The following is a 20,792-nucleotide window of genomic DNA, read 5'->3' as shown; positions in this document are numbered from 1 at the left end:
GAAAAGGTAAAGAAAGGATAGATGTGAAGGAAGGAAAAAAAAGGACTAAAGAAGGAAAGGAGGGAAGGAATAAAGAAGAAAGAAAGAAAGAAAGAAAGAAAGAAAGGAAAGAAAGAAAGAAAAAAGAAATGAAGGAAAGAAATGAAGCAAGCAATACAGAAAGAAAGAAATCCGGAAAGTAGTAAAGGAAAGAAAGAAGCAATAAAAAAAGAAAGGGTTAAAGGAGAGATGGAAAGAAGGACAAAAGAAAGAAAGAGAGGAAGGATTGAAAGAAGGAAGAAAGAAATGAAGGAAGAAATAAAGGAAAGGTAAAATGATAGATAGAAGGAAAGAAATAAATAAAGGAAGAAAGGGAAGGAAGGAAAGAAGCAATATAAAAAAAGAAAGGAAGAAAAATAAGAAAGAAAGAAAGAAAGGAAAGAAAGAAAAAAGAAATGAAGGAAAGAAATGAAGCAAGCAATACAGAAAGAAAGAAATCCAGAAAGTAGTAAAGGAAAGAAAGAAGCAATAAAAAAAGAAAGGGTTAAAGGAGAGATGGAAAGAAGGACAAAAGAAAGAAAGAGAGGAAGGATTGAAAGAAGGAAGAAAGAAATGAAGGAAGAAATAAAGGAAAGGTAAAATGATAGATAGAAGGAAAGAAATAAATAAAGGAAGAAAGTGAAGGAAGGAAAGAAGCAAGCAATATAAAAAAAGAAAGGAAGAAAAAAAGAAAGACTGAGAGACAAAGAAAAGAAGAAATGAAAAAAAGGTAAATAAATGATGGGTGGAAGGAAGAAAGTAACGAAGAATGAAGGAAAGAAAAGGGTAAAAGGAAAAAAGGAAGAAGAGAAGAGATGAATATAGGATGGATGGACTGAAGAATTAAAGAAAAATATCAAGAAGGGAGGGAGGGAGGAAAGAAAGAAAGAAAGAAAGAAATAGAGAAAAAATATTTTTTAAAAGGATAGAAAGAATGAATTAAAGAAAAAAAGGGAAAATAAAAAAGAAAGACAGTAACAAAAAAATGAAAGAAGAGAGGGAAAAAACAAAGAAAGATTGAAAAGAAAGAAGGAAAGAAAACAGAGGAAGAAAGCTAAAACTATCATACATAATTTACCACTTTCTTTTTGGCTCAATAGCTACGAAAGAAAGTCAGAAACCAAGTGTATCAACACACACATAAATGCATATGTGGTGCTAATATGTATTCAGACGGTATCACCCGAAACCTGATCTGTTTGAACCAAACAGAAGTGAAAATTTATTCTTTACTGCCTACAAATGACAGAGTTACTCCAATTTTTAGGAAATATGGACATTATATGAGCCTTTCATGAGTATGAACCGTGAATTTTGACAGTTCTGTGAGAGATTTCTGCCAGAGTTTAGCCAAGCTTCGTTCGCGCAGCCAGTAAAGAATTTAAGTGTGGCTGGCTACATGTACACTGTATCTGCTCTAGTAGCAATTACGTGCGATTCATTCTGTGTGTATTCTGTGTGTGAATGACAGAAGTTATCGGAGGGAAATGGTTTGCAGTGAATTTGACCATTTCTGGAAAAGTTATTGGCCCAACAATGGTTTTTATTACTGGTCATGTCGGACCCTTAAAATCTTGCTATTTTTGGAAAAATTACTGGCCCGACAACGATATTTTTTACTGGTCATGTCGGACCAGTAAATCTTCCTATTTCTGAAAATCTACCGGACCGACAGCGATTTTTACCGGTCTGGGACCGTCGCTAGTGTCGAGCCCTGCCTACAAGTATGAAGTAATAGCATGAATCATAAAAAATAATATACACAATATGACACAAAATTAGTAAGGAAACTTTATAAGATACATGTACCATTGACTTGTTGAGATGGCAAGATGAAGAAGATACCTGTACACTGTCTCACCAAGTCGACTTTACATGTGGAAAGTTGTATGTCAACCTGGTGAAATAACATATCACGCAATTTCGACAAACAACTTTTCATATATCTTGTCATCTCTACAAGTCAATGGCACTATAAAGCTGCTACAGTGAAAGAGAAAAAAATGTATCCAATCAACCATTATTTCATGATTTATCATGCAATGTCCCACACACCCCCTCGAAATCTGAATGATTAAAATATAATAAAAGCTGTATTCAATCAACACATACGTACATGTACCCTTTCCCTATTACAACATAGTTTTCAAAAATGTTTTATAGTTCAAACAATGGTCGAGAACAAAATTATTTTAATCTGACTCCATTTGGCTCATTCTGCCTCTAATGTGACTAGTGTGTGATGAGATAAAGGTAAATTCAACCCCCCCCCTTATTTTTCAGGATTTTTTTTCATGCCAGCTGATTCTGCGTGAGTCCAGCTGATTTCTAATAAGCATGATGGGGCTCTTTTGATTTATAAATTCATCAAAGTCTAAGACAGGTACATGTAGTCAGGAAAAGGGGATAACTCCCCCTCCTCATATCATACCTTTTAGGTATTGTATCACACACATGAGCTAATCAAACAGAAATTCAAAATAGCTGTGAATGTGACATTTTCTGCCCAGCCAGCCGACTATGAACTGACAAAATTCTAGTTCAGAAGAATGTGATTCAAGTTGGAAAAAAATCGTCTTCATGTTTGGAATTAAGATTCATGTTGATTGTATCTTAAGAAAAATTCACTTGAGCACACCTTATTAAAAATAATCTTAAAAGTACATGTACATAAGGCGTTGCTGCACCATCCAGAGTTTGCCCAATTTCAAGGTTTTAGCCCGATCGGCCCTCTTCGCAATTAATCTCGAGATTCAAGAAACCCCGTCTTCACCATCGCAAGAAGAGCGATTCCTGCTCGAGCGAGGCATTGATGCATTATGGTCTGACGCCGTGAATAAATGATCCCGAGTGCGTCTGCACCTACGGATAAGCGTAATAATTCGTGAAATAGCACGCTATTTTGCAAATAATCCCAAGTTGACTTGGGATTGCAATCTCAAGATTAATCCTATGAACTAGCGCGATAATTGCGTCTCCATTACAAATAATCTCGAGATTGTTCAGATCAAGATAACTTGTCAGATCAGAAATAGCGCAATAATTTGAAAACTTGGGATGGTGCAGACAGCCCTATTGTGTATACAGTTTTCAAAACACACCCACACGTGCACTGGCATGCAACATCAAACAAAGTTGACAAAGATTTCTCCATACCAGTCTTTGGGGAATTTGAAAGCATTCCAGATCTAGAGGTCTATGAAAATATTGATTTAAATTAATATAATAGGAATGCTGCAAGAAGCAAAAGGAAAAAAAAGAAAGAACATTCTCTTTTATACAAAAAAATATAACCTATTGAAAATGATAAGATATGCATATGTTAATATGGTTCATGACATTATCTGGCATGACTTTTCCATTAAAATCAAAGATTTTGGAAGAACTTCTACCGACTGAATTAAAATGTTGTTTGAAGGTTTGCATGGTGGCATGTACAATCGCTGATGTGGTTTTACGGTACACCATGTGGAATATTATAGAAACAGTGGACAGAAGAAGAAAAATAAATGGAAAGGCGAGAAAGTGGAAATTTGAGAGTAGAGTATCCTTCTTGAATGTAGTCCTGAAAAGGACTGTAAACCAGAAGAGATTGATGAGTTGAAACAGCTCGAGTAGTAGGATGGATGAGGAGATGCTGGCTTGAAAACGTCCTGAAGACGGACAGACGGTCAACTTGCCCGAAACGTCATGTCTCTCTACTGCTTCTGCTCATCATCTCTACTTGCCGACTCAAGCCAGCATCTCCGCATCCATCCTACAACTCAAGCTGTTTAACTCATCAATCTCTTCTGGTTTACAGTCCTTTTCAGGACTACATTCAAGAAAGATTACTCTACTCTCAAATTTTCACATCAGCGATTGAATTTGAATGATCATCTAAAATGAACATTCTCAGAAATTCTACAAAGAGTGAAAGAGGCATGATAAAATGGAAAAAAGTACAATGTACTATGCATTATTACAATTTTCATGCAGCTAATAAAACAAAACTGAAAGGACTGTTGCAATACATGTACATGTACAATGCAATTCATCTAAATGTAAATGTAATTTGAACAGGCCATGACCATATTCTAGTATTACATTACATGCATTTCATACGAAATATCACTACATGTACGTGTCAGCACATTCTTAAATTATCTGGACACTCGTTAAAAAATACAGGTAGTGAATTAAATATCCGTACTAAAAAAAAATCATCACAGATACTAGCAAAATTATCATGAATGATTAATCCCAACTACATAAAAACTTAAATCTCAATCAATAAAGTTTGGCTCCAATTAACAGGGTACAACTGTATTATGCAAGTACAAAGAGGGGGTATTCTGTAAAGTTGAGTCACTACCCAAATTTAATTGGCAATATTCAATAGTATCATTCATGGAATAAGTATCAATTTTTTTTAGCATGCAAGCACCTAAGCTCGACATGCGCAAGTTTCTTGAGATTCCAATGTTTACTTTTTTAGTGTGTCGAAAATTTGTTATAGTACGAATAATGCATATCATAGGTACATGTACAGGTGTATAAGAAATGTATGAAATGAAATGAATCGTTGTCCAACCTGTATGAGCCAAATGAGATGGTATTAATTGTGTACTTACAGTTGCATGTCTCCAATAAGCATATATATCTCGCAGGTCAGAGCTGGGATGTAGTAAGAGATAATTTCTCCATTCATTCCAGTCAACTTTTAATGTTCCATCCTTATCCATACTATATAGAATGTAAAAGAAGAGAAGAAATCATTAAAGGGGAAGTTCACCCTGACAAAAAGTTTATTGTAAAAATAGCAGAAAAAATAATAAAAAATACTGCCGAAGGTTTGAGAAAAATTCATCAAATAATTAAAAAGTTATTAGAATTTCAATTATTTGATTTGTGACGTCATATGCGAGCAGCATTCCTACATAGCGAATGGTAAAAAATTAATAAAATGTAATTTTCTCAGAAAATTGAAAATGGTTTTCACTGTAACTTTTGTATATCAATAGACAAATCATTTCACACCCGATCATGAAAAGAAAACAAAATTAAGTCATCAGGAACCATACAAAATTTGAAATTCATACATTTTATATTACATAACACATGGGGCAGCTGCTCGTTTATGACGTCACAAATCCCAAATTTTGAACTCTAATAACTTTCTTACCCTTTAACAGATTTTCCTCAAACCTTCACCAATATTTTTACTATTTTTTCTGCTATTTTTACAACAAAGTTTTCTTCAGGGTGAACTTCCCCTTTAAATCAAATTATTAAACAGTCTTTGTTTTACTGACTTTGCTAATCTTTCAACATGCACTTCAGTCTTGATCAGATCTGGAGCCCATTTCATAAAGACTCATTATAATAACAAATACAGAGTTTTAATAACAAATTTACTAACAGCCAATCAAATTGAATGATTTCAGTAGCAATAAACTGTCATTCCAAATTTGTAACAAAATTTGTTATTCCAAAATTATAAAAAATTTTATGAAACAGGGCCCTTGTGACAAAGCTGTTTGTTTTTATTTGTTTGTTTTTTGTTTGTTTATTTTCAAGTGTCCAGAAATGTAAGATCCTCACCATTTGCTTCAAGTCTAAAAAAAAAATGTGCAAACCTATGACATCACTAATGCTGTCCATTGTCATTAATCATTTTCTGTCATTATGATGTCACATGTAATTCATGATAATCAAAATAACAAATGCAGCAGCTTATAATAATTTGGGATTTGGGAGCTATAGCTCCATGGTTTTACAATCAGGGAATACCATCGTCTAAAAATGTCTTTTGAGCATTATAAAATGAAAAATGTACAAGAGCTTAATTTCAAATATGCGATGGCAAGCTATTGGGTACATGTACTGAGAGCAACCAAATTTGAACCCTCACAGCAATTTAATATACATGTACTAAACAGCGAACAAATCTAGATACATTGATTTCTTGATGGGTGACCTTGTCTAAAAATTTAAAGGAATACAAATTCACTTGTTTACAATACACAGAAATTTTTTGGGGAAACTACATGTAAACAACTGCTAGTATTTTATCAGACAAAGCACTGGGTATACCCTGATTGTACATGTAAACAACCTTTCTAATGACAGCACTGGGCTGACTGACTATCATGAGCTTTTAGCATGGAACCATGTACAGCTTAACCATGACAATGTGCACAAGCATTCAAGAATAATGCTTATATTGCGCTAGATTTTAAAAAGAATTTCATGCTCACAATCTGAAAAGCTTTCAATCTTTGAAACCAGGTAGCAATTTAGATGAACTGTCCGTACACATGAAGGGACGCACCATTACATGTAGATATCCAGGGGGGCTGGAAGTTTTTCCCAAAAAAAAACATTGGCTTGCTCTATGAGCAACAAAAAAAAACTTGACTCACCATCAGATTAAAAAAAAATTGATCCACTGAAAAATTATCTGAAAAGGGCGAAAAAAATTTGTCTCAATGGAAAAAAAATACCCAAACATCCAGGCTCCAGCCCCCCCCCCCCCCCCCGTATCTAATGGTACATTCCTATTAATATGCTATTTACAATTTTATACAACACTGTTTAGTACTATATGAACCATACAGTAGTTGCTAATTCTTAACGGCTTAAACAACCATACTTATTGATAATTTCATATTAAAAATTAAACTTTGTTGTTGAAGATTTTAAACACTCATTTTACTCTTTAGCAACTATTGTAAGGAAGGAAAGTAAACAGTGTTGTATCAAAATTTTAAACAGTATTTTTACTACATGTATGTATGGAAATTCTAGAACTTGAAGCCAATTAAATAAAACATATACACTGTATATGTGCATGTAGGACTTTTTAAAAAAGGAAGTGTAATTTTTCCAATCAAATGAATTCAACTTCAGAATGAAATGAGAGATCCTGATGAATCAATCATTATAGTAAAAAAAAATAACTTTGAAATATTCAAAATTAACTGTTGAAATACAGAAATAAATAACTGAAAAAAATCACATGAACTCAGTATTAGAGTTAATAACACTGAAATCAAGGAAAACAAAAATATCAAAACTTATGTAGCATTTTTTCTTAAAATCGTTTATTTTACTTAAATTCTACATTGTAACAAAAACTAAATCATAACTGTAAACCATACATGTACATGTACTGTAGGAGCGCCTTGAGCACCTACAATGTAGCAAGGTGGATATACATGTACATGTATGCACTATACAAATCCTTTATTTTTGTTATTAAAATGAAATTATAATAATTCAAGAAAACAGGTGAAAGTAAATCACAGAACTCAATACAAACTTGTGACAATGGGGGGGAGGGAGGGAGATCATCTGACTTCTGTATCACTGAGTTCAGCATACCCAATGCAGAACTCTAAGATTAGGCCTACAACTTATTCTGCAGTCACCTTTCCCCTTCAGCGGCCGTACTACTTGTCAAAAACAACCGTTTTTTTTTTCATTTTTTATTCAAACCACCTGCATGTATAAGTACATGTAGCTGGTACAAAAAACGGTTGTTATCGACTCGCCATATGGCTGCCATATGGCTGCCATAAGGGAAATGTGACTGCGCCATACAAAACCATACACTTGTATTACATGAGTATGTTCTGCAGTTTGAGATCCATCTTGATCTCAAGATCAGCATTGGATTTTAAAATACTCATGAACTCTAACTACTACATGTAGGCTAGTAGATTGCGCTTTGTGTGTATGATGTTCATTTTCAAAAGCAAGTCTGCCAGTATGCATGACTACAAAATGCTTCCAGAACTGAAGAGTCACAGCTGACCCCCTCCCCCCCCCCCCCCGAAAAAAAAGAGGGAAAGTGGTACATACGTGTATAGATACTGGTAACTAAACAGAGGGAAAGGAAAATATTGGGAGAGAGAGATGGAGAAAGTGGAGAGAGATAGAATAAGAGAGGAGAGGGGAGAGAGGGGGTGAAAGTGTGTACATGTTGAGAGCCAGACATAGAGCAAGAGAGTGAGAGAAAGAGAGCAGAAGCTGTGAAAATGAAAATATAAATACAAATGCAGTGGGGCTGGGTATACATGGACAACTCGCCTACAATAACAATATCACATTGTAAGTTCCAGTCTACTGGTTTTCACAGCTATCTATGCGAGCATGCCTGTCAATAAAGATCCAGGTCAGTTCATCACTCTGTTGAACTACCCTGGGAAAGAGCGCTTCCATCTCCATCAAATAAAATGTCAGAGAGCGCGTTCAAGCGATTCTCTAAAGCGAGAATCACAAACATAGACCTAAACCCCAACACCCACACAAAACAGGAATAACACACCAGACTATTCAATTAATTTTATCAATGTTGATGAATCTCCACCATTTTAAAACATGCCACTGTAGTAGAGGTCACATTTCAACACCATACATGTACATGTATATGGTTTCATGTTTGCATTTCAAACGACTGTTTCATGATCAATAAAAAAACTGACTTGATTTCAATAAATGTCACCATGTTTCAAAATTAATACATTGAAATCCCTGATTTTACATCGATACAAGGTTGCTTGAACACTATTGGTTTCAAATTCATACATCATATCCTATGCTATGCCATACAATACTGTAATTATCCCAACATAATCAATTAAAAAATAAAGATATGCATTAGTCTACCACATTAGAGGGTTAGAGCCTACATGTATATGTAATTACATATAATTCTGTTGACATGAACTCTTCATTTCCATTGATGATGATGATCCACAGCATTTATATTGTTCCATATTTCTGTTAAAACATTCATAGGCGCAGGCTCATCCAATCAAGCTAATCATTACACATCTGCTGAAATAAGATACTGTAACAGTGTATACAGTATAATATAAATTCTGAAAAATACATATATCACAACTCCAGATGCATATGTAACAATAGCCACTAGCCAGGGCTCCACACTAAACCCTTTTTCTACTGGTCTAACCTGTTCATGTCGGACCAGTAGATACCCAGTTTTTTCCATTTTTTTACTGGTCTGAACCTAAAATTTACTGGTTCCCCAAGGTAAAGAAAAACATAAGAGACTTGAGTTTATTTTGGCTGTCTTTTATTGGCTCCCCCCCCCAAAAAAAAAAAAAACCTACAAAACAAACAGTACACACTACATGTACATGTACTACACACAGACAAAGTCACTTGAGCCATTTCTCAATTTTGGAGAGCCATTTTTATAATCTACAAGAGAGAAAAAATATCATTTGCATCACTTTGTTACTGGTCATGTCAGACCAGTAAATCTGGCTATTTCTGACAAGATACTGGCCCGACTGGTCTGGGACTGTCGGACCGGTGCCAGTGCCGTACGCTGCAATAGCCAACATTATAGAGATACATGTACATGTACATATTATTCTAGACTCCAATTTGGTTAAATCGTCTATACATTCAAGTCTTTATTACGAAAAGATAATGCAAATAATGACTGTAATGATTCAGATTTGTATTTATGTTTGAATGGAAATGAAATAAAGATATGAACTACATGTACATGAACTTCAGCTGATGTACATAATATACCACCGTACACTCCGGTATGTGACGTGGGTTGGGAATGGGAGAGTTTGGATTGTTAATTTATTAGTAGTGATGATAAGAGCATCCCATATGATGATATCCATTGCAGACCTCACTCACATCCACCTGACTAACTGACTAATGAATGTCTACCAGCCATATATCTGATCCAGTGCAGCGATGTCAATTTAAAAAGGTCACAGGTACTGTTCACATTTACAGATGGATGAACAAATACATCATCAAAACCGTTTTAATTTTTGCACAACTTTAATATTTGAAGGTTTCATTAATTAAATTTATGATTTGCAAACAAATCAGGACAAGTACGTCATGGTCGTGTACAGTGTAGGCCTATGCATGTAACGCAACAATACATTCAAACACTCTCAACTAAGAAAACTGAGAAATTGTGTGCAGCAATATGTTTTCTATACATGTAGTTCTACTTTGTTGAACCAAGGTTCAAATTTTCATGTGAAAATATTAATTTTCATGTACATGTAGGAGATAAGAAAAGTCAGGTCTTAAACAGGCAATCTGTTATTTTTTGTTGACACTGAATATTAAAAATTTCTTAATTTCACAGTACACAAAATATTACCAGGGGCTGAAACACAAAGGTTTATAGCAATCAATAGCTAAATGAAATGGCTTATCAAAATCGTTGATCCACATGCTTTTTGCTAAGTAGCCAGACTACATTGTAGGAACCAATCAGATTTGTCCATTCAAATTAGTGATAAATCACTAACCTTTGTGTTACGGGCCCTGCATGTACCAGGATTTAAAAAAAACTAGAATTTAATTCGTCATGCGGACGAATTAGGTGGTCTGTCATGATTTTTCATTCAGAGTCGGCTAATGTATAAAATGAATAATTTAGATATGATTGATAATCTTGATTCTAGACATCCTAAGAATAAATTTTGACCATTGCTCAATGTGATTATTAATGTTTCCCATAGACTTTACACGTAAGCAATTTTGAGAATTACAATTCCAATATTGCAAGTGAAAAACGGGCATGATCCCGGCATCTGATCAAAAAGTGGAGGGCACATTACCGAAAGCCCAGAATCTAAGCTATAACATATTAAAAGCTCCGGCAAAACTGACCAGAAGAAATGGAGATATGGCTCACGAAATAGAGGAATGTCGAATCTAGTTTTGAGAAAAAGTCATGTCCCATAGAGATTACACACAAATACATGTGATATGAAAAAAACAATTATAATCTGTTTTATCTTGCTAAATTTTAACTTTCATACCTTTTAATTATCATAAAGGATCATGTAAGAGGTGGCAAAAAGAAAAAAAAATGAAAAAAAAAATCATCTTTTCTACCCCAGGAATCGAACCTCCGCCCTCGAGAAAGCAAGTCAAATGCGTTATCCATTGAGCCACGATATTCCCCATAGAGATTACACGTAAGCAATTTTGAAAATTACAATTCTAATTTTGCAAGTGAAATACGGGCATGATCCCGGCATCTGATCAAAAAATGGAGGGCACACTTCCGATAGCCCAGAATCTCAGCTACAACATGTTAAAAGCTCAAGGAAAGCTGACAAGAAAAAATGGAGATATGGCTCACGAAATAGAGGAATGTCGAATCTAGTTTTGGGAAAAAGTCATGTCCCATAGAGATTACACGCAAAATGAGGAAAAACGACATGCCTCTTTTCATCGCTGTTTTACGCAATGATGCGTTTCTCAAAACGAATATTCATCTTAACTGAGGAGAAAGAGTACATTATAAACTACAACATATTGAAATCTGGGCGAAAAATGATCTATATTCGAGAAGTTACAGCCAAATTTGCATAAATTTGATGACGTCATTTTTGAAAAAAATGAAATTTTTAGTTTGGGCGCCTATTTGATGACGTCACGATATAATTTAGGGACAATGGTGACATGAAATCAAATTTACAATTAATACTCTATCGATATATGAAAAAAAAATTGGGGTCAACGGACTTTTTAAAGAGCTACAGTGAATTTACAATAGGCATGTTTTTGCCTATATATGGCCTATAGTGAGAGCTCGCGCGCACACGTGCTGCAAAGTTTAACGGGTGTTAATTTCGTTATTAATGGTTGTAGAAAGTTGATCAAGGTATCAAATTGCTCAGAATTTTATTAGCAATGCAATGATATTAAAGAAACGGTTTTTCTGCGTTGCGTTAAGGTGTAACGCGCGGAAACGCGCGCGCATATGTGCGCGCGCGCAAATTTTTGAAATGCTTAAAATGACCTGAAACGTACCCAAAAATTTTTATAGGCCATTTGGAGAATTTTTTACCTTTGACGCACGCGTACGCGCGCGTCATGACCTCTACATGACCTTTGATGACATTGACATTTGACCCTTGACATGAAGTTAATGTCATGTAAATATTGTTAATTTTTGACAATTGATAATGAAGATATGATCAAATGAAGAATTTTACAAAATGGCGCGTAGATGACGTCATCATGACCATATGACCTTGAAAAGCTTATTTTGCCGTCTCTATGATAGATTCTATATATGACGAAAAAATCAGCAAAATTGATTCAGCCAATTTCGAGAAAAGTTGGCGACAAAAAATAGGTACTATGAATAAAGAAATAAAGAAAATTCTGACGAAATCAAGAGGTGATCTGTCGTAGACAGACCACCTAAAAAGTTGTGACACAGGCCTACTCTCTGATGACACATATTGTAGCGACTAATAGTATAAAAATTTCAGAGAAATATCACTTCAAAGATCACACAGCAAAACACTGTAGCAATTGAATTGGCCAGCTTGTAGCAATTGAATTGGCCAGCTTCCTGCAATCCACTGGTGAAGTGAGATTTGCACATTTCTTGGGTGGCAGTCTATTCACTATAAAAAAAAACAATTTGATCAAGTACCAACAAATTTTTCATCTTTCCACAATCAATTTGGTTTGTACATACCTTGTTTTTACCAAATTGATTGTGAATTGAAAGATGTGCATTTGTTGGAATTGATTCCTACCAATAACATGAATCTAATAAAAAAATCATGCAGTTTTTATGTGGGATATTTCCTCCAGAAATACTACATGTAGTGTAGCCCCACCAATTTCCCGGGGTTAAGGAAAAAAAGTACAGTGTGAAAAGCCTTATAGATTTTTGCTAAGGGTGCTATGTACATGTATGTAATTTACCAAAAGCAGCACCCCCTGGAAATCAGTTTGGTATGCTAAACTGACGAGATTCAGGGTACGTTTATCCGCCACTTTTTTACCATAGAATCATGATTCAAATCACGATTCTGCAGAATCACGATTGCGTTTAGTCGAAAATGAATATAATCATGATTAGAATCACAAACATGAAACACAAAAAAAGGGGCGTTTGGAAAGACGTTTCTGCAGAATCACGTACGAAAATGTTCGAATAAACGATAACGTGATTTGAATCATGATTCTATGACCTCACTGTGTCAGGCTACTTTCGGTTTGACTCTTGCCAAGCTAAAGGTGCTTTATATGCTCATTGTATGTACATGATTATGTGCTATGCATGCATTTCTTGTCATGTTCGGGTTCTGTGTTGGTCATCGCATCTTCCACTACTTTTCATTTTTGGTCATGTCTTCAACTTCACGTTCTAGTAAATGAATTACATGTAACTGGACAGACAATGATCTCTGAAATTCACTTCCGAACACCATTTTGGATAAACTAACAAGATGAATAGAAGCACATGGACCCTATATGATAGAAGTAAACAAAATGAGGTAGGGCCTATAGACTGAATTCTGGAAGCAAAAGATTTTTCAAGAGCCGAAACACGTGCGAAAAACTCCCTCTGTCAAACTGCGCACTAGTGATGCGCACTGGATTGGCCCAAATCTGAGGAGAAACAGCATTGGAATGAAGGTCGTCTAAACGCTGATTCTGTGATATTGTGATTCATGATTGTGATTCATGTTTGTGTTTTGAATCATGATTCAAATCATGATTCTGGCTTGAGGTCGCATAAACGCAGCCTCAACACAATCTCTGTCATTTGGAAGCAATAACAATTTTTTTTTTTTTGGGGGGGGGGCTTGTCAGGTTTATTCCTGACCAAACTTCCCTTCATTTTTTGTGTGATAACCAATTTTTTTCTCTTGTCAAACTTTTTCTGAACCCCAGCACACCCTACTGAAAGGTCCTTCCCAGGACCCTGACAAAACAAATACACACATGAACAGAATGCAAAAAATGATGGGAAAAAATCAAAAGCAATAATCACTATCTTCATGCATTACAAATAAGGGTATCACTATCAGTTGTACACCAAGCCAGGCAAGACATTGTCTACAGCAAATATAACAAACAATACAATACAACTACATGTAGGTAATGTGAAATTCCAATGTACATGATGAAGCAAAGATAAGATTTCACCTATTCTGAAATGTATTACAGAACTTGTGTTGGTCATGATTTTCGTATGAACACATACCCATTTGTACATGGTTGGTATGATAATAAAAAAACATGTATTTTTCAAGATAGATTTTTTATTTGAATCAGGTAGTACATTGTACGCTATGCATTAAGGCCTAGGGCTGAATGCAATCAAAATGCATTTTTAATATAATTTTTGTCTGCTAAATAATAATTTTTTAAAATCTGACCTTATTATCTTTTTAGCCTGTGAGGGCAACATAGTAAGGGGAGGGGGGCTTTATATGGGTGCTTAATCAATAGGTTCCCCCATTTTTTTCATATTTGGATCTAGATTTTCTCAGGAGAGTTAAAATCTACTTACAGTGTATACATCACAATGACCAAATTTTATCGCTTCAAGTTCTGGAGACTATTCCATGAAGTTTTGCAAAAATCATGCTTAAAATTAATGCCTGCTCCACTTGGAATATAACCTGTATTTGAGGATACTGCATTGCATTTCCCCTATTAATAAAAACACACAAATGCGATGTAAGTTCATGGAATAGACTTTTTGTGAAACACCACCATGACTCTAATGCACTAATACCTCCATCCTATCTCAAAACTGTAATTTTTTGTTTGTAACATCAATATCTGCATCCAGTGAAATCTATTAAATCCACTCTGTTTCACTGGTGAATTTGAATTTCACATCAAGGGAAAAAAATTGCAATGGGGCTCAGGCCGATTTTGACCAAGAAATTTTAAAAAGATCCCTGGAAAATAAATAATTAAAAAAACCCTGAAAACCCCTATTCACTGCAAAGCTCATCAAATAAATGTACATTTAGTTAGGCAGTAAGTTGTGAAAGCAGCCCTTGAAAATAAAGTATTAAATTTTTGCCTGTTCAAATACAGTATACTTGTAACTCCACAACAAAAAACGAAATGCCCTTTGCATCTAGCAATATGAATGGTAGGAATGGGTAATGAATGAACACAATACGAGAAACAAACAGCAACTGTAACAACACCAAAATTGATAACACCAGCCAAAAACTAACAATACAGCAAAATTTTTAAACAGGAACAAATGGGGTTTTGCCGAGCAATACAAACTTACTAGCACACACACTCTAAATCCCCATGCCTGGGATCATGATTTGGGATGTGGTCTCGACACCCTTTGCAACCCTTTAACCTGCGTAGATATAGATACAGGGAGAGAGATTGAAGCAGGGAGAATGGTTACCAGTCACCAATGAGAATGATGGAAAATATACATGACTATGGTAAATAATGGAATGAACCAACGGCTATTTCTTTAGGAAACTAGGAAAAAAGCCAAATACATCTATAAATGAAGAAAGCAATATTAAAGCATATGAGAACAGAATGACAGACAGGAGACATACATGTCAAACAGAAAATATATTATTGTATGTACATGTAGATGTAGGATATGGGTTTTAGTCAGACATTAGCACTGCTCAAAATTAAAATAAAAGGCTATAAATGAAACCATCATCATCCTTTTACTGTTTGACATAAAACAAGTAAATAAATGCAGTTTAATGATGCGTAGACTCAATAAACTGCAATGCACAAAATACAAAAAACACAAGTAAATGGCCATTCAAGGTTTAATGAACATACTGCTTCACTGTCCAATGCAGAAGTACACTGTGAATCAATGGAGTGTACCAAACAAAATATAGGCCAAGGCTTAAAGCCTTTAATACACAGTACATAACAGCAATATAACTGGGGGTAGGGAGGGGCAATAAAATAAGACTGAGTATTGGCAGTGTACATGTAAATATTTTTATATGTATGTCAGTGGGAAATAATCTGATAAGAGCTGGTTTACCTGGGGGCCAATTTCAAAGTAGACGCTACATGTATGCTCAAACAAAATCATTAAAAAAGGATTTTTATTTTAAAAATCTGGCAATCTATGCATGTACAGTGAAAGAGTACATAAAAACTGCATAACCAGGAAGAGTATACTATAGCCCCTATACTTTTCAATAAACTATACACATGATGCGTAGAAAGGGTAGTGGAATACTGTATTTCCCCAAGAAAATAATTAATTTCAGACATTATTTAGGGTGGGAAAATTAGACATTTAGGGCATTCTGAGATCAAAGCAAGATTACTGCTCAAGTTGTTTAGGGTCCTTTTTGATGAAGTCCATGAACATACATACATGTACATGTACGTACAAGCATGGTGTCCACCCTGTAACAATAGTCCCCCCCCACCCTCTCTGATTTTAAAATGTACACTGTACCGCCATTTTCTAAGGAAGTATGAAAATACACAGTATATACCATCAGGGAACACCCGCTTCTCTGGTACAATAGATTACTGCACAGTATGATGCACCTACACAATACAAAAAGAAAATCTTTATCCCTGGAAGACCATCATGAATTCTGAGCAAATTTTACAAAAATTAGTATGGGAAAATTGAAAATGCAATCCGGCGGATATTAATCACGTACATACATGTACATGTGTTTAAAGTAAAGCATTCCTCTCCAAAGTACAGGTCTGTAGACATTTTCGGCCTGGAAAATCTCAGTTAGGTTTTTTTTCCCCCAGGAATGGAATGTTACACATTATAGAACATAAATGCATGTAAGTACACTACATTCAATACAGTGTACAGCTCCAAATTCCATCAGGAGCTCAATTTACCATACATGCTTGAATAACCCTTCTAAGAAACACAGTCATTATTGCTAGTGGGTTGGTTTGTTTCAAGGATTTTTTGGGCGTGGTGTTTTTCACCACAATCTTTCAAGGACAACAATTTACACACACTTCCCTAAACAGGCTTTCACAGTCGGTTGTGTCAAGGAGCTTCAAGCTCCTTGGTTGTGTGATCATTTGCAAAATACATGTGCATGTATATGTATGTACCGTACTTCAACCACATGGTTTGCAGTTGCATTCAAGAAATGCAAGATACATGTATGCTAAATTCTCATGAAGTGTAAACCAAGCTACATACCATATTGCATCATCTTTCAAAGTTATTCATGCCATTGACATTGGTTTTAACTTGAAGGACTTGTGAAGGTCAATAGCTCAAAGAATCAGCACTCTGGATACACGTACAGGGAAAATATTTTATTTATTTTCAAATGGAGGGTGCATACTTGAACATGTAGCCAGCCACCCAATTTGATCAAGGCCGGGGAAGCAGTGGCCTTGTGGTGACAATCATAGAATAAACACAAATCAATAGAACAGAAAGAGTGAGGCATTACATGTACATTCAGAAGACAGATGTAATACTGTGTACAATATTTCCATTATACAGTATACTTGTGGGTGTGTATTGAAATCTACCGGTAATTGCCATAGGTGCAAATAAAGAAAGAAGACCAATTTATGCTGGCCTACAATGAACATGTATATTAATACAACTGTAGGCCCTAATTTAGAGATTAAACTTCAAGCAGTACCAGTACAAGAGAAATTGGAGAATACACAATTTCATTGATACAATGTCTTTGACAAGAAGTTATACTGAGATTCAAGGTATCAAAACTTTCTTTTCTCAAAGAAAAACCATTCAGTGCAACTACATGTACACAGAGGAAACAACCAGGCAAAGTATTACACAATGTTGGTGCTTTGACGATGCACTATTGGCCTGCATAATATTCCCGATACCCAATAATCTGACAACCAAATACATGTAGGCTACTGCCGTACAGTACAAAACTTGCTGTTCAATATATGGTACCTCATGGCGTGATCTCCATGAATGCAGAAAGTAGAGATTGTAATGCACAAGCAATTACATTTGAACTATTCGTGATCAAAATGATTTGAAGAAGTGAGGCCTTTAACTATAAACTTTGCTCAATCACTTTTAGGGGATAATGGGGGGGGGTACAGATGATTTTCAAAAAATCATATTAGATGTCTTTATTTCATAGAATGCCAGAAATATTCTACTTGTTTGGGCAAATATTGCAATCTTCTACAGTACATGTACAATTTGTGCAATATTGGCCTTAACGTGAGGAATACCTCTAGTACATATCCAAAATACTTCACTTGCTACATGTAGGGCTAATATTAAACTCGTCTAAGATTTGTTCAATAATGGTCCTCCATGCAAATCTTGGAATATCTGTAGTATCAAATTCTGTGACATCTAAATATCACTGTACTGCAGTGTATCACTATCTAGAAATTAGAATGTACAGGAATGCATATACAGCAAAGGTGACAGATAGACATGTATACACAGGTGAAAAGCTTTTAACGAGAAAAAATAAATGATTACACTTTTTTGGGTTGTGTCACCCCTCCCCCCCCCCCCCTCCCCCTAAAAAAAAATTAAGCAGAGCTTGACAGTTTCTTTTTTTTTAATTCATATCTAGAGGAGAATTTTGCAAATACATCCCCCAACCTCATTAAAGACAAGAAACATTACAGTAACAAAAAAAGACAGAAAATACAAATTGGAGCACAAGTGACATAAATGTAGCACACAAGATATTTACCTTTTAAGAAGTTTATCTGCCTCCTCTTTGCTTACAGATACACCAAGTTTCTTGAGTGAAAGAAGAATCTCATCTACATCTATTGCTCCATCCTGGTTATGGTCTACACTCTTAAACACAAGATGAAGCTGCTTTTCGTGCTCTGTCACATAGCGAACAAATTCTGAAAAGTCCAAAAGTCCATCTTGATTTTGATCGCTCTTTGACATGAATTTCTGTGAAGATACAATAAAAATTTGGGAAAAAATCAATTTCATTTCTATCAAGTATCTGTTTCCACAACATAAATTGCAATTAATCTCCCCCCCCCCTCAAATCTACATGTAACAGGTGGGCATTTTGGCAATCACTACGTAGATGCTTCTACACAGTGATGCAGAGTATCTGTTGTCTATTAAAAGCCGATCAATGACAAAGCAAGCTTTGTCGAATATTGGTGACTCAAAACAGCAGGGTCGCTCTTGACTCTTTACAACAATATGCATACTGCAGTTTTTTGTCCGGTCTGAATCTTTTGACAATCTGCTGTCCAGGTCCACCAAATTTCGACCAAACCTCTCAGCTGTCCATTGTGAATTGACTTGCATTTCAAAGTAAGTGGAGCGTTGTAGAAAGTGTCTGCATAGTGATAGCAAAAATTGTATGCTATTAACAGTTTATGTAAATTTTCAGACTGGGTAGAAAACTACAGACGCGTGCGTCGTGTATCGTTGGCAAAGAACAATAAGAAACAAGATGGCGGTGTAAACATCGGGCAAGTCTCTTCCGTCTTTTCACAATATTTTTCTCATTTTTTTTATGAATTCTTGTTAAAAAATAACGAGAGCATAGAAATGTCGGAAATGAAGTTTTATCTCATGTACATGATTTAGGGCTAGATCTTTTAGAAGGAAAGTAGAAATCTCGGGGGTGAAAGTTTCAGGTTTTGGCTTCCTTCATGTGGGTCAATGAGAAAGAAAACCTGGCTTCATTAAAGCCTACGTTAATTTTACTCTCAAGAAGCCGCCTGGCTAGATGTGATGGCACAAGCCGTTTTGATTTCTGATCATTCATTCACAATTCTTGAAGAACAACTTTCAGTTTCAGGCATAACTAGACATAACAAGTTAGATACTTTAGGCCTGCTATTGTGCTAACTTTAACGTTAGAATTAGATGAGTACCGTAATGGAGCGATTACCGTAGGCCCTACCGTAATTTCTTCTTTTTTACATTGAAATTTGAATAACATGATCATGAACATGATGAACATCAACTTAACATTAACAAGTGAGTCAAGAGAAACATATAGACCATATATATCTATTCCTCACACACAAAAAAAAAATCAATGAGAATTAAAAATTCCAAGCTAACGTTAGATCTCTAACTATTAGTGAATGAATATTATGAGCTCGATTTCAAGCTAGCCAGCGCCAGCAAGGACGTACTTCAGCATGATTGGGAACCATATGCACTCCCATACGCACAAGACCCTCCTGCAGATCATCAACGTTGATTCGTCCATCGCCGTCCACATCCAGTTTTCCAAACAACTCCGAGTATCGTAATTCCTCCTCTGGTGACAACTCGTGATGTCCGGGTGGAGTGCCATCTTTAGCATTTACGTCGATGACACTCATTGTAAAAATCTTACAAATTCCAATTTCAGTTCATCTCAAAGTGATTTTAAAATTTGGTGTAAAATCCACGTTATGCCGGTTTCGCAGCGTTTACATTTCGCGTGCGTCGCTTTTTTTTTATTATTCGCAGCGCGCGCGCGTGTACGGATAATATCGAGAGCAAATTGACTTCCGTATTAACTCTCTTAGTTCAATTCTAAAGTAATCAATCAAGATATAGGCTACATGTGCACAGAGGTATCACTGGACTTTCCCTATACTAGCGAGAGATGTGATTTTTTTGCTGAACTCTGTATGGAAGCTTAAAAGTGCCACCGAGATGTTGAGATAATTATCTCGGGAAGTCGACATCTTGATAGCAAAAGATAAGATGACGAGATCCTGGATCTCATCATGTCGACATCTTTTAGAAGAGATGTTGAGATGACAAGATCATCTCATCATCTTTTCTACAAGATGTCAACATGATGAGATCCGGGATCTTGTCATCTCAACATCTCTTCTAAAAGATGTTGACATGATGAGATCCGGGATCTTGTCATCTCATCATCTGTTCTAAAAAATGTTGACATGATGAGATCCAGGATCTTGTCATCTCATCATCTCTTCTAAAAGATGTCGACATGATGAGATCCAGGATCTCGTCATCTCAACATCTCTTCTAAAAGATG

General features: G+C 35.5%; 1 protein-coding gene across 3 annotated transcripts in view; it reads right to left on the bottom strand.

Annotated features, from left to right (window-relative positions):
• LOC121428362 (calcium-binding mitochondrial carrier protein SCaMC-1-B-like) overlaps positions 1-20,245 on the bottom strand; it is a 34,557-nt gene extending 14,312 nt beyond the window's left edge. The window contains exons 1-5 of one of the 3 annotated variants that reach the window (XM_041624941.1): positions 19,930-20,245; positions 18,501-18,715; positions 15,092-15,169; positions 4,632-4,743; positions 3,175-3,252 (exon numbers count right to left, since the gene is read on the bottom strand). In XM_041624941.1, the coding sequence (XP_041480875.1) occupies positions 3,175-3,252; positions 4,632-4,743; positions 15,092-15,169; positions 18,501-18,715; positions 19,930-20,121 (675 nt within the window). In that variant the 5' untranslated portion in view covers positions 20,122-20,245. The remainder of the gene's footprint in view (positions 1-3,174; positions 3,253-4,631; positions 4,744-15,091; positions 15,170-18,500; positions 18,716-19,929) is intronic. The other 2 variants (XM_041624942.1, XM_041624943.1) reach the window with 2 other exon arrangements.
• Positions 20,246-20,792: the final 547 nt, after the last annotated feature.

Source organism: Lytechinus variegatus, chromosome 15 (assembly GCF_018143015.1).
Source record: "Lytechinus variegatus isolate NC3 chromosome 15, Lvar_3.0, whole genome shotgun sequence".
Classification (NCBI taxonomy): domain Eukaryota; kingdom Metazoa; phylum Echinodermata; class Echinoidea; order Temnopleuroida; family Toxopneustidae; genus Lytechinus; species Lytechinus variegatus.
This window is presented reverse-complemented; position numbering and strand designations above follow the sequence as displayed.